At 45.5% G+C, this 14,475-nt stretch overlaps 1 protein-coding gene across 2 annotated transcripts in view; it reads left to right on the forward strand.

Annotated features, from left to right (window-relative positions):
* The window catches only part of METTL24 (methyltransferase like 24), a 50,420-nt gene extending 39,052 nt beyond the window's left edge, over nucleotides 1-11,368 (forward strand). For both annotated transcript variants that reach the window (XM_088161908.1, XM_014879300.2), the window contains exon 5: nucleotides 9,836-11,368. In XM_088161908.1, the coding sequence (XP_088018034.1) occupies nucleotides 9,836-10,150 (315 nt within the window). In that variant the 3' untranslated portion in view covers nucleotides 10,151-11,368. The remainder of the gene's footprint in view (nucleotides 1-9,835) is intronic.
* The last annotated feature ends 3,107 nt before the right edge of the window (nucleotides 11,369-14,475 follow it).

Genomic DNA, 14,475 nt, shown 5'->3' on the forward strand with positions numbered 1-14,475 from the left:
ATGCTTATTTGGGGCTTTTCCAAAATCTCAATTCTAGAATGAAAAAAACCCACCCTTCATCTGATTTTTAGCTTCATTATTTTCACATCCAATCTTTCTTGTGCAATCAGTGGTCTTTAAGCTCAAGTGCCCCTTTTTCTGCAGCTGTTATTTACCATCCACATATAGCACTGAAGAGCAGCGTTTGCTTTAGTAGGGCTATCATACTGGCCTTTCTAAGATTTCTCCAACATGAGAGATCCTGTATTTCCTGTAACATCTTGTTTATGTTGTGCTGCCCCTCCTGCAGCTGGAGCATCGGCAATCAGTACTATTCAGAAGTCCCAGTGGTGTCTCTGCTAAGGCTCAGGCTGTGACTGCCTTCTTCCTGGAAATGTCCTTCCCTGGAAATGTCTGCACTGTTACTGCTTATCATCTTGTTTGCTTTTTTGTGACTCATCAGACTGTCTCTTTGTTATGTCAGTTTCTGAATGGCACAGTAGAAAGAGTTTTGTCCCAGAACACTGATTTTTTTCATAGTGTAAATGGCTGGTCATGACCTATTTGCAGAAGGAGTAACTGCACAGCCAAGTCCCGTTTTAGTACTGCACCCTTTTGCACCGGGCAGATGCAATACCATAGCATTTAGAGCTTGTAGTCTAAATAAATGACCTGCCACAGGATGGAGGAGCATGAACCTCACCTCCATTAATTTCCACATTTGAGATGGCTGTTGAGGTCCTTATGGACTCAAGCTAAACGGTTATGGTGCAGTTTGTCTCATTCAAGGGCAGCTATTGCTGCAGTTTGAGCACTAGCTGGTGCCACGTGGGAACCTTTTGTTTGGGAGTTTCTCAGAGAGCTGGCAAATCTCACTCCCCTTGCTGAAAAGTGGTAGTCAAGCTGGTGCAGATGTTTCCAGCTGCAGTTGGAAAGGCTGCCTTCTGTAATAATTGCCCCTGAGTAATCTACAAGCTCATGGCACACAGTGCTTCTTTCCTGCATGTATGTATTTTTTCATTTTAGGGATAATGAAATCAAGGTGCTGATAGTTCTGTATTTGCTCAGTCAGCTGAGGCTGCTGATGCCTAAGGAATTTTAATTGTAAGTAGATTGAAAAGTTTGGCTGCAACTAAAAATGGGCTTGACAACCTCATGTTTCTGGAAGCAAAGATAGTGATTTACTGCTCAACACCTCTTGCTCTCGGTATTGTGTGCACAACGTGTCTCATGCACTTTCCTTTACAGGGCTTTCTCTTGGTCCCTTACATCTCCTTTTGCCTCATTTAAATTCTCTCCACCAAGAGCACTTTTCAAGACATTGTTAAGAGCATTGGTATTTCTAGAGAGCAACCTGAAGGTGCTGTTTAGTATGCAATTGTCAGGCATGGAGGAAAGATCATTTTAATGATACCATTGGCTGAATATGGTGCAATCCACAGCCTTTTTTTCCCCTAGGAAAAGGCCTAGTGCAATGCCTGAATTGTAATGAAAGTGTTGAAGTATAGCACTGTTGAAGCAGAACTTATACAGGTCATCTTTCAAAAAAAGAAATACAGGCACTTTCAAAGCATATTGTTGTCTGCTAAAAGGTAGAAGGGAAGGACTGTTCTTTCTAGGGTTTTATTTTCTTTTTTGTTTGTTGCCTTTTTTGTTAAGACCCTTCAGAAAAAAATAAGGTAATAAAAATCTGCTTTCCCCCAGCTTTGCTAGAGGGCTGTGCAGGCTGTGTCCAATTCCACCCACCTATTTGACTATTTCAGTGTCTAAGAGTTGCATTCAGAGGAGCATGGCACTTGGTGCAGGCACCATGGAGTCAGTGTTGCTGTGCTGCTGCTGTAGGAATCCAGTCAGTCCTGGTTCCCTCCTCCTGCCAAACCTGGAGCTTGGCAGGAGCCTGGGGAGCCTGCCCTGCTTCTCAAGGTGGTACACTAAGATGGAGAGCACTTGCTGAGCTCAGATCTGTATGCACACTCCCCAGCTCCTCCTTAAGCCACTAACCCTGGCTTAAACACAGTAATGTGAATCTTACAGTTTTAATTTGGCCCAGGTACTGAATATCTCAGTATATTCTCATATACTGAATATATATACTCAGTATAATATCTCATATACTGAATATGATCAGGGTGGTGGTCCATGACATGGCACGGGTTTAAGGAGAATTGAGAGCAACCCCTTTCTATGAGCAGCCTGGTTTTTCTCCACTACTCACAATTCTCACAATTTCCCAGTGGTGTTGACATTAAAAAGCACTTCAGATAAATGCCCTATCCATAGCCTCTAGGAGTTTTCTGGAAAAAATGTACTTTTTTTCCTCCCCACATTTGTCCCTCCTGCTTTCATGGTTTACAATTTCTTGTCACTGGAATCGGCCATATCATGTTTAAATACTTTCCCCTTCAAGTCTGGATCCTTTCTGGTCTCTCTTTCCATCTGAGAGTAGTTTAAGGTTCCATTCTCAAAAATTTGAAATCCAGAGGTCAAAGGCTTAGCAGCTCTTCCTACTCCTCCTGAATGCCTGTCCCATATGAAATCTGAGTTGTGTAAGCATTTTGTGATGGATTTTATTCATGTTTTCAGGAATGTACATGCACCTTTCTTCTTGTCATGGTTGCAAGTAAATAGCAGGGTGGACAAACAGTGAAGCAGAAGGGAGGCAGGTTGGCACCTTGGACCAGAACTGGAATGAAACAAATAGATCCCCATGGAGGGGTGTAGTCTCAAAGGACTTTATAGCCCTGGCAAGTGCAGATGGGAACCAAATTCTCCACCAGATTTAACTGGAGCTACTTGGATATACCAGGGCTCCCGATTCTCCTCCTGCAAGAGATGTTCTTTAAGGTGTAGTGGACATTTTTTGAAGATAGGACTCTGATTCCTTTCTTCAATTACTTACATTTTGAAGGCCCCTGTGGGCACTGTGTTAATAAACCATAGAAGGTCTTGCAGCCAAAATGCTGTTTACTCTGAGTGACTGTTTTAGAGTAGCCTAAGTCCTCTGTCCCTTACACTGCACACCCTTGCAGGCCTTGCTCCTCAGGGCTTTGGAATCAATTGTTCCTTCACCATTTGCCTTCTATTGCAACCTCCTGCACTAACATCCTCCTTCTCCTGCTGCAATGTGCTTGTCCTGTTGCTGCTGGCTTTCACTTTTAGCAAGACAAGGAAAACGTGGCTTTGTGCAAGCACGGAGCTGTGTCCCACCATCCACAATTGGTGCTGGGGCAGCACAAACAGGCTGCAAATGTTTGTTCCCCTCTAATGAAGAGGCTTGAGGCTCTAGCATACACCATTTATTCTTTTGAGTAAATATCCGTTCCCACAGGCATCCAGCAGCGTCTGGCAGAGAAGATCAAAAGAACAGAAAGGAAAGGGTTTCCCCCCTTTGTGGGGAGTGGGCAGCAGGACATCTCCTGCAGGATTAGATGCCTGAATGCGTGGTTTGCAAAGCAAGGCTCAGCCAGGGCTGCACACAGAGCGGCTGCGCTCCCAGCTCGGCTGCTGGAGGAGCACATGCAGTATTTAAAATGGTCTGTTTGCAGCATGGGCATTGGCAAGCAGAGCTTTTGCATCTCATCAGGCTGTTAAGTAATTTAAAGTCAGGGTTTCTGCGGATCCCTTGTGAGATTTTTCCTGCTTGGGCAATCTAGACATTGAACTGAAGGACCAGGTGAGGGGTCTGGGTTGTTTTCATTTTTTAGTGTACAACAGGAGAGCCGTGCAAACTGGAAAAGGTAACAGGGTGCAAATGGGAGCTGGGGTACAGTGTTTCTGAGCAGAGGTGCACACTTGCAAGCTGCTGCCACTCAGAGCACATGAGAAGGTCACTGTTTGAGGGCTTATGTTCTCACAGGGACTTTTCACCATTTCCTCTGAGGAAGCATCACTTCGAGTCTTCAGCTAGTGGTGAGGTTCCTGTTGCCTGCTCTAGAGACTAGTCTCAGTTTAAAGAAATGGAGAACAAAGGTCTTTGATGCTGAGTTTTTCTTGTGAGGGGAAAGTTTTCTCCCTCAGCCCTCTCCACGTGCAGTGTGTGCCTGCTCCATGCAGAAGGTTTGTAGAACCTATTCTCTGTGTCACTGTACAGGAACCTTGGTGTTGCTGGGTGGCACACTAGACAAGATATCTGGCTTTAAGAGCATTATAGAGTAGAGCTAGCTGAACCCATCAAACCTGTCTGAAAATCAACTCAGGCTTGGGCACCTGTATTATTGTATGACCAGAAAATTATTAACAAGTGACTTGCTGTCTCTGACTAGACCAGTGCCCAGCATAAAATAGGGAAGATGCCAAGAACTGGTCCCATGACAAAAAATTATGTTTGTGGTGACAGAAGGCTACGTGTGAAAACCTGTGACCTCCTGACCAAGTGCAGCCAGGGAGAAAGGATTTCAGGCCATGCTGATGTTGTAAATCATCTGGGGGTTGTTTGTCCAAAGATTATGTTGTCCATTGGTAAAGTGTCATCATTAAAAGGAGCCTTCTGCCAGCTAAAAGGCCTCTTCTTTCCTGCCTGTCCACTGGAGTAAGAGGCATTGCTTAACTGCTCCAGGTAACTGGACTGGAGGGGGTCTATGTATCTTTTACTCCATAGTGTGTCCTCAGAGAGAAATTGCTTCCAGATGGAGAGAGTGTATTGGAAATGTCTCGGCATCAGAGACCAAGGGAAGAGCTGTAGAATGAAAGTATGCAGACCTGGGCTCTGAGGCTGTGGGAAGGAGACACTTGGGATGCCAGGATGTATCTTTCCTAGGAACAGACCCCCATGGGAGAGCATGGGCAAAGTGCTTCTGAGCACATAGCTGAGATTGATGCCTCCTGCATGTGCTGGGTGGGCTTTCTGGATGGGTGCATTTGTCTGGGGCCATTACTGCACCTGGCGAACTCTTGCTGTACTGATAGTTGGCTGTGAGAAAGTTAAATAAGTTTTTTTTAAATATGATTTTGAAACATTTTCTCTGGTTTAAGTGGTAAACATAATTTTACTTAATATTCTGTTCCTGCTGTGTAATGGGTTCGTGGAAGTACATCACCAGAACTGGGAGAATAGACTGTCACTTGCGAGGCTGTGGAGAATCTGTGGTGAGAGCAGAGGAATGAAGCTTGCCTGCACTCACTGCAGGTTTCAGGGATGTGTATATTGTATGAGTAACTTCAACTGGACAGTTGCCCTTTACTGTAAAAAAAAGACCAAAGACCCTGTAAGCATCCAACTGCACAAATCAGCTTTGTGACTTTGATGCCTTAAGCAGATTCTTGAAGATGTGCCCGATCTGTCACACTGGGAGTGAATAATCTCAAATGACACATTTGTTCCAGAGCCAATTTGAAGCTGGCTGTACAGACCACCACAGAGAGGTGTAAATGTGAGCAGGAAGGAAGGGAAGTAATTTGAAAGAGAAGTGCTGCTGGTTGGAGCTGTACATCACTGATCAGTGGTGATTGACTTTCCTCCTGATTTCTGCATCCGTGTTGCTCTGGCCAGGCCCCCAGCAGTCCTGGTCTCTCCAGTGGATGGCTCAGAGAGAGGCAGGATGTTTCCCCCTCCCACCGCTCACAGGGGGCATGGGAAGAGACATTCACAAGCTTAATTTGCTATTAGGCTATGTGGCATCCTGGCTGCCATCAATTACAGCCTTCACTCAGAATAAAAGGGAATGAAAGGGACTTTACATCCACACCATCTCCTGCTGGTGAGGATGGGCTGTGGATGCATTTTGAGAGGAAAGAAAACGAGGAAAATACCATGCTGAAAATTTGTATGTGGGAAAAGGATAAGAGGGAAGTTACAGTTAAACAAAACACATCCAAGAACCTGTTGTTACCGTGCTATCAAAATGTAAATTAAACAACGTTTTCTAGAGTTTTGTTTCCTGTGAATAGAGAATTGTACTTCGGTAGAGAGAGGGAAAACTGATGCACGAGCCAGCAGACGTTTTCTTGCTGTACAGCTGATGTCAGCATGGTAACCTGCTATCACAGGCAGTCAGAGCAGAGGAATGTTTTTCTCTCGAACTTGAGAGCAGTCCTGCAGTTCAGGAGGCTGGGGTGGTTCTGAGCTCTGTCTCTGTGCCTGAAAGCTGTAGGAAAGCCTACAGAGAGGAAAGCCAGCTCTCCTCTCCCTCCTCCCAAGCTTACACTGCAGACCTGCTCCCACAGAACCGGAGGGATCCTCTGTACTTGACCTGCATTTGCTGGTTTTGCCTTTCCTGGCTTCCACTTCCACATGCTGAGCTCATGCTGGAAGTAATACAGCTAAATTGCTTCCTCCAGCTACTCACTCTCAATTGACTCTTCTCCATGGGGAGCTTTAAATGATGCCCACGGGGCAGCACAGAGCCTGAAATCCCCGTTAACCCTGGTATTTCAAAAGCGATCAAGGCGAACAGAGCACAGATCTCTGCTTTAGGAAATGATGCACACTTGTAACAAGTCATTACCCTAAAAAGAAGAAATGAACCTTCATATAGTATGTGTTGACCTTCACTAAGTAAAGCGCAATTTTTTCAGCTGTTTGATATGCTTGGTTATGCATGAGCATGGCCCCCTTTTCTATTTTTTTACTCCAAATGTAAGTGGTACGATGCTGCAGTGCTTTTCCAAGGGAGCTAAACTGAGAAACATTCTAAAATCCACATTTTTTTATTTTTCTGTGATAACCTAGTCAGTTCATGGAGGATAAGAGGATTTGTGGAAGATAAGAGGAACCAGCCTTTGTGAGTGCTTGAAACTCACTGCCATGCTTTACCTTCAGGCACTGTAGATCTTTGCCCTCCAGGATTTATTTACAGCAGTAGACTCCAGCTGTGCTCCTGGGTGAATTAGAGCGCTGAATTTATAGATTTGTCCACTAATCCTTTCACTGGCACTTTGGATCAAGGCAACTGGAAGGTGGTAGTGCATTTCTTATCAGTAGCACACTGCTTATCACTGATGGTAAATATCTCCTGAGCTGTCTAATCATCACAAAACTTGCATTTGGTGTTAGCAGGATGCTTGTAATTTGCTCAAATATGCCGAAACAGAGCTGTTCTGCCATTCATTTTACACTATCCATGGCATGCAATGGAGACTCTGGGCAGAGAGGGACACCTTGCCTTGAAGGCAGTCACAAAAGTTGGTGGGTTGAGACAGGTACCTTCCTCCCTCCAGGTTTCTGAGCAGTGCAGGGCACTAAGAGAAACAAAGAGCCTCTGGTTTGTGTATGCAGCACATCTCCATCAGCCTTGTGTTTCTTTCCTGGTCATTTCATTATGTGTTCAAGCTGTTATTGTGGTAACTCATTTTCTCCTACTGAAACACTGGTTAGCAGCCACTTTTCAGATCAGTTTTGCAAATACAGCACAGAGCATGCAGAGTGCCTGCTGAGCAGCCAGAGCAGCAGTTAATGTCACAAGAGAAAAACAAACAAACCTGAAGGACTGGAAACATTACCATGGGAAAAAGATGTCCTACTGATGCCATAAAGTAAGATCATGGGAAAACTAAACCAAAGGCCTAGAAACTATCTATTTCCTATCTATCTACCCCCTCCCCCAAGACAAAAAGAAAAGGGGGTTGAATAATTTGTCTGCTTTCAAAGTTGCATAAGTCTCTCAGAGATAAAAATCTGTGTTTTTTTAAGTGCAGCAGTGTGGTCCTGTGGCAATTGCACCCATGTGGAACCAACTGCCTGCACAACTGCATTACAGGTAGAGATATGAGTTGGTATTTGCAAAATAAATAACCAATTTAAATGTATGAAGGAAAACAAGTGAGCTCACCCATGGTGTAGTTCTCGGCTGAAATGTCATGAGCTGCATCATTTACATTCAGCCTCCCCTTGAACCCAAAGGAGGGCTGTGTTCAACTGTTCCACTGACCCGCGGATGGACAGACTGACAGGCTCTTTGTTAGAGAGGCAAGTTAGGAAATACCAGAGCTAAGGTTGTCTGTGCAACCTTCCTTTCTGCTCCCCATGGGGACATACCACAATATGGGCTTTAATTCCACAATCCCTCGGTCATTTTCCACTGGCCCCCTGCCTCCTACAGTGTGAAGGAGGCACAATGCCTCCTTAATGAGCAGACAGGCGGTGGCTTGGCTTATTATGATTCTCTCTGTGACCATGGGCCTCATTCAAGTCCTGCTCTGAAAATTGGTGTTTTGTTTCCAAGATGTTTTACAGCTTGTTCCACCCAAGTCTTGCAGCCCTTCGTGTGTTCAACCCCTGTGCTCTGCAGAGGGCGTTCAGTGATTAACACCCTTGTTTTACAGATGGAGATGAGAATGGGCAAATGTCCAGCACCTACAGATTCCTGCTGTGCCATGCCCGTCCACAGAGCTGGGGCACAGCCCCCGAGGAGCCCCAGCACCTCAGCCCCTGCATCTCCAGTCAGCCATCCATGGAACAAGGGAAGGTCGATATGGCCACCCCTTGCCATGGCCCTGTGGTTTCTTGGCCGTGGCCCATGCAGAGCACAGCTCTGGTTGTGCTGGAGATGTGCTCACAGCACAGCCCCTGCCCTGTGCCCAGGGCTGAGGGGTCTGTGAGCCCCACAGATGGGGCATGGCATGCATGATGCCAGCCTTGTGCCCTGGGATGGGGCAGCTTATGAGAACAGTTGCCTTAGAAGTGCTTTTACATTACCTGCCCAAATTTCTCTCCTATACCTGCACAGGTGCCTTTTTTGATACTGTCACAAATGGTTACAGTAGACTGCCAGAGAGAATCTGGGGGGGTTTTGTTGGATTTTTGGGTTTTGTTGGGTTTTTTTGTTGTTTCTTTTTTTTTCGCTTGGTTTGAGTTTTGGGGTTTTGGGGGTTTTTCTTTGGTTGGCTTTTTTTTTAAGGAATTCTTGATTAGATAAAGTCTTCAGTTTTTCACTTCAAACCCATCTTGAGTCTGAGCAGATGGACAGAAACATCAGCTCAGGTGGAACTGGCACAGGCAAACCCTGCTCTCACAGTGTAGGACTTTCCCCTGCTGGGCTCTGGAAAAGAAGCTGAGCTTTCCAGCTTGTGCCCACTGCTGCACTGTGGTCATTGTTTTCTACCAGGTGTGAAATGGTGGGGAAATGCTCATTTTATGATAAAGTGTCAGCTCGCCTCCCCCAGCTAATCTCCAAACAAAGTCATCCCGCAGCTGTGTTGGGCTGTGAGAAGTTGAATTGTTGAATATCTCACTACCAAATTAAATAATGGTCTAAAACTAGAACACAGGACTTTTTTGTTAGATCTATTGTTTATTCCCTTCAAACACCTTCACCTCTTCTTTTCTGCTATGCCTTTTTCTTTGGAGGAGCTGCCCTTAAAATCCTGAAGAGTCTTTGCATAATTATCCTTTGTTTTGGTCCTCCTCTCTCAGCATCTGTAGTGATTCCTGCAAAAGCTTCAGCTGAGAGCTTGGCCAAAGGCAGCTGATCACCTGAGTTGCTCACAGTGTTCGTTTTCTCTTTGGTCTTCTCTTGCACTTGTGTGATGGATGTAGCATATGGCTCACGAGCACCCTACTCAGCTATGGTGCAGGTAATCACTGTTAGTGGGTTTGGGTCTGTCATTTGGTTCTGTTTCTTTTTTTCATAGCTCTGATACCACCCAAGAACTGTGAAGGAACCAGTAACATGCTTTGGTTTTAGGAGGAGCTTGGAATACACAGCTTTTCAACCATGAGTTGGAGGCAGGAGGAAAAGGGCTGTGAACAGTCAAGTGTGAAACACCTTCCTGCCTGTGTTAGTGCTCTGAGACTTTTTGATTTATTTTTTAATACAAAATGAATAATTATGTGTATTGAAAAACGGTCAGCCCTGGCCTCAGATGTTACTATAAGTGCAAAGTTGCTCGTTTTCACACAGTCACCGTGCTTTTGTTGCAGATCGATGTCCTCAAGGCAGACGTGGAGAGTGCCGAGTGGAAAATTTTGGAAAACCTGATCCTGGAAGATGTTGTTGAGCAAATAGGACAGCTGGTCTTTGAGGTGCACATCCACTGGCCTGGGTTTGAGGTCAGTGGCAATGACAGCACCGTGGTGCGGTACTGGTACAGTCTGCTCCGAGAACTGGAGCTGAAGGACTTCAGGCTTTTCCATACCTACAAAGACTTATCAAAACCACAGATGTTTCTGAAAAAGGAAGCCTTCAACGCCAGTAGCTGTTACACACTGAGCTGGGTAAATACAAGATGGAAATAGCAGAAAGGAATTTCTGATGTGTGATTGTGAGCCATCTGGCCTTGTAGCGTTATTGAAGAGGATTTTGGCGTCACTGGCTAAAGTTGCTAAGTATGCACACAGTGACTGCTAACAAAATGAACTGGCTTTTATATTTATATGTTGTCAAAAAGAACTGGCACTAGGAGAAGATACATGGTGCAGATTTGTATAGCAATATATTTGCCAGTGGGTATGCTGTCCCAGAGGACAGAGGTTTCTGTAAAGGTCTGTCTGGGGGATCAAAGAGCGTGGCTTTTCCAGGCTGCCCCGTGCTCGAGCCTGCCAGCCCCTTTCTGGGGCTGCCCTGGGAAGCTCTGCTGGCTGAGCTGGGCCAGCCTTTGGGCCTGCCCAAGCAGGAGGGTGCTTGTGATGAGGTGTCTTTTTAAGAAAGTGTCAAGTGTTACTTCTCTGTAAAGTGATCATCTTTGATTTGCACCTTTTTTACTTTGGCCTTGTTTCCTATGGAACATGTTTTAGGCAAGAGCAGTATGTTCTTGAACCCACTGGCAAATTTCAGCTGAATTTGGCAGAGACAGAAATCACCACCAAACTAAATTCCTACCTATTTCTTTGAGCAGCTTCTGAGTGCCCTTAGGTTTTTTAAGCTAGTCTGGCTGCAGAAAGTGACTCCAACACTTCTGACACAGGAGATGGTGGGACAGAGACACTCAGCTGATGGATAAGCTGCTGCCAGCACTCCTCTTCCTCACCCACAAGAGCCTTCAGCCACAGAAGACAGGGCTCCCCTAGTTCATCTGCTCAAAGAACAGCTTGATTGAAATTACTCATGCAGTGGCTGTAGCAAGTGGTTTTTGACCTAGTGAGATACATGTAAGAGACAAAATTGCAACCTGGTCTTTTTTGTTTGTTTTGGGGTTTAGTTGAACATTTCCTGGTGCCTTTTCCAGCACCGTGCCTCACCACCTTGCCTCTCCCTGGCACAAGGAGGCCAGACCCTGGATCTGCACTGATGCTGGCAGAGGTGGTAGCCCAGGCTCGTGCCCTGGACTGCAGCTGTGCTTGGGCTCTGCAGGCTGGAATGTGAATTGCCTGCAGTGCCCCTGGGAGCCTTTGACATTCCCCAAAGAGCTAAGGAATGGGAGGAGCTAAAAACATATATAGGAGGTTGGATTTTTTTCTTATCTTTAGATGATTTTTGACATTAAACTTTGCATTAAAATACAAGATGTCACCACTTTCATGTCTGTGGTATGTGGACTTTTTAACTGCCTTTGGTTTCTAACTTCAACAAGTCTACAGCTTCCCCAAGGGAGGTGCTGGAGGGGGAGATGCTGATCTCCTCTCTCCAGTGACCAGTGACAGGACATGAAAAAATGGATTGAAACTGTGTCAGGGGAAGTTCAGATAGGGTATGAGGAAAAGGTTCTTTACCCAGAAGGTGATCAGCCACTGGAACAGGCTTCCCAGTGAAGTAAGTGGTCATGGCACCAAGTCTGACAGAGTTCAGGGAATCTCTGCATGACTCTCTTAGCAACCTGGTTTAGTTTTAGTCCTGTGAGCAGGAGCAACGAGATGGTCTTGATGATCCTTACTGGGTCCCTTCCAACTTGAGATATTCTATGATTCTATAAATGTAGCTCCTGTCTCTGCTCCTGCACATCCCACCTGGACCAGGGCTTTGCACATACCCAGAGCAGGGCACTGTGGGTGCCCACCATCTCCTCAGCTCTACATCAAAATCAAGTTGACCTTATGCAGATATGTTGAATTCCCTCAATGTCCAAGATGTTGGGCAAAGCACTTTCCTCAGTGCTGAGCTACCTATTGCTATCCCTGAACCAGGTAATGCATAATCCAAGAAATCCACAACCCCTGAAAAATGAGGAAGAAATGCCTTCTTTGTGACAGCCAGCCTTGCTACAACCCTCATACATTAAATACTGAAGTTGGTTAACAATGCAGAGCCCTGAGGAGATTCATCAGAATGCAGGAGGCTGCCAGGGCTTCCTAAACTAATATCTGGTGTGTTGGAATGGCCACGTTCACTGCACCACAGAATGGCTCAACTCCCATTTTTCAAATAACAGAGTGGCAAAAGTCCAGCTGCAAGTCCTGATTTATTAATGAAGTATGAAAATATGGGCTCTAGCATTGTACAGGTTTTTCCTCCCAACTAGTCATATAGTAAGTAGCCTAGTAGCTTATTATCATTTGTTTAAGAAACTAATAGATAGAGGTGAAAAAATAAGTTACATGACCTCTCTCAGATGTTAAAATTCAAAACAGCTACATATCTTCCATCATTTATTTCCCTGAAGTAAAATTGGTGATATGCAAATTACAGAGGTGGAGCAAAGGTCCATCCTGGTTCTTTGGTTAGTAAGGGAGTTTAATAAAGCCTCAGCTAATCTCTTACTTGAGATTGCCAGGTAGTGCCAGGAACACTTCAGGCTACAGCAAATATATCTTTGGCAAAAAAAAGATTCCAATAACTATGGTAATTTTAAAGAAAACCTTATCTCTAATACAGGGTAGATAAAAGCCATTTATTCTGGAGGCAGTTATGTGATATTATAGGAAAAAATGAACAGTGCTTATTTAATGCACTCTCTGTGCTTTTCTACTTCACATCTCTTAGAGCAGAGTTACAGCCTTCCTTTCTGAGGTCTTGCTTTTATGCCCTTACCCCTTCTCTTTTATTGATCTCTTTTACCTGAAGGACAGACCTTTAAATGAATTCAGTTCCTGTCTCCTAATGACTGGGTACGTGCCCAGGGACACAAGACAGTGCTGGCTGACTGCTGCAGTGGACAGGCTGGTGCTGAGGGATGTGTGGGGTCTGTGTCTACTCACTGCCATACCTAGGCATGACTGCCCCTGACCTGCTCAGAGATCATCTCCAGGCAGTAACCACATGCCAGTGTTGCACTCCACAACACATTCCAGATCACACCTGCACAGAAATCACCACAGCTTCCCCCCTCTTCAAGGCTAGGTACAGAGAGCACCATTAAAAACAGTGTGGATGGGGCATTCTGCCCTTTTAGCCACAGCCTGGAGGCTGGGAACTGCATGGCCATGGAGGAAGTCAGACTCAGCCCCAGATCTGCTCAGCATCACCTTTACAGGTATTTCCCAGCTCTGCTGTCCCCAGGTACACTGGGAATCTCCCCAGACTCCCTGCAGGCACGTGCATCAGCCCTCCAGAGCAGCCAGTCCATTGCTTCCAGCCCAGGAGCCTCTTCCTGCCCAATCCTCAGGCCATTCACGGTGGCCACAACCAGTGCCAACCCCACCTAACAAAGACATAATGACAGGTCTTGCTCCTGATGTGGAGCCAATATTGCATCAGTTGGACAACTCCACCAGGAGATGTTTCAGGTTGGTCTAAAGTGGATCCTTGCAGAGATTACCCAGGGGTAGGGGCAATTCTATTTACACAAACCCCTTTGTGGGGGTGAGGGCATTTCTCTTTCAGACAGGCTCACAGTGATTTATAAATCACACACATTTGTGAATCAGAACTTACAGGTGCTGTCCATAACCTGGTGAAGATGAAGAGAAGCAACAGGTGTGAATCCCCTCAAACTCCCCCAGCTGATACTGCAAAACGAGCTTTCCATGGCGAGCCCATGGCTCACAGAGGGGAATTTGTTAGAACGCTAATACACTCCTCCAGGAAAACTGGGACCTGTGAATGTCACATTGGCTTCCTTGGAGGTTCCAAAATTTGCCTAAATAAAGGTCTGACCTCCTTCTGCATTCCAAAACCTGTCATTTATTGCATGTACTTCTGGCTTCAGGCTTTGATCCCACTGTGACTTGTGAAGGGCTGTTCTTCGAGTGCCTCTCAACTGTGAAAGAACAAAGAAAGCGTAAAGGGAACATATGCCTGGCCTTTCTTGGCAGATGCCAAGAAGACATATCACCCAGTAGCACACCTGAAAAAAATGGAACTCATTCTCTCTGGTGAATAATTCAACAGCTGAAACCATCTGGTTCATTACAAAACTTTGATTTCATGAGCTTCATTAGCCACTCCCTTGTCCTTGAAAGGATACTCAGGGTTATACAGTAGGAAATCACTCTTGATTTTTTTCCTGCTTGTTAACAAATGTGATATTTAATTGCAGTCAGTAGAGACCTGGTTTAGTGGCAGTGGAAGTTCAGAGCTGACCTACATTCAGAGACATATTTATACCTGCCCCCCCTCCACTGGCTTTCAGGGGCAGCATCTGCAGAGCAAGCTGGGCTCTTGAAGGGAACCACCTGCAGTAATGAATGGATCTCTGCCCTTAAATAGAAGTCCCTGTTCATGGTGCAGTTTGACCTCACATAAAGAG

The sequence above is a fragment of the Sturnus vulgaris genome, chromosome 3 (genome assembly GCF_052056855.1).
Source record: "Sturnus vulgaris isolate bStuVul1 chromosome 3, bStuVul1.hap1, whole genome shotgun sequence".
Lineage (NCBI taxonomy): Eukaryota > Metazoa > Chordata > Aves > Passeriformes > Sturnidae > Sturnus > Sturnus vulgaris.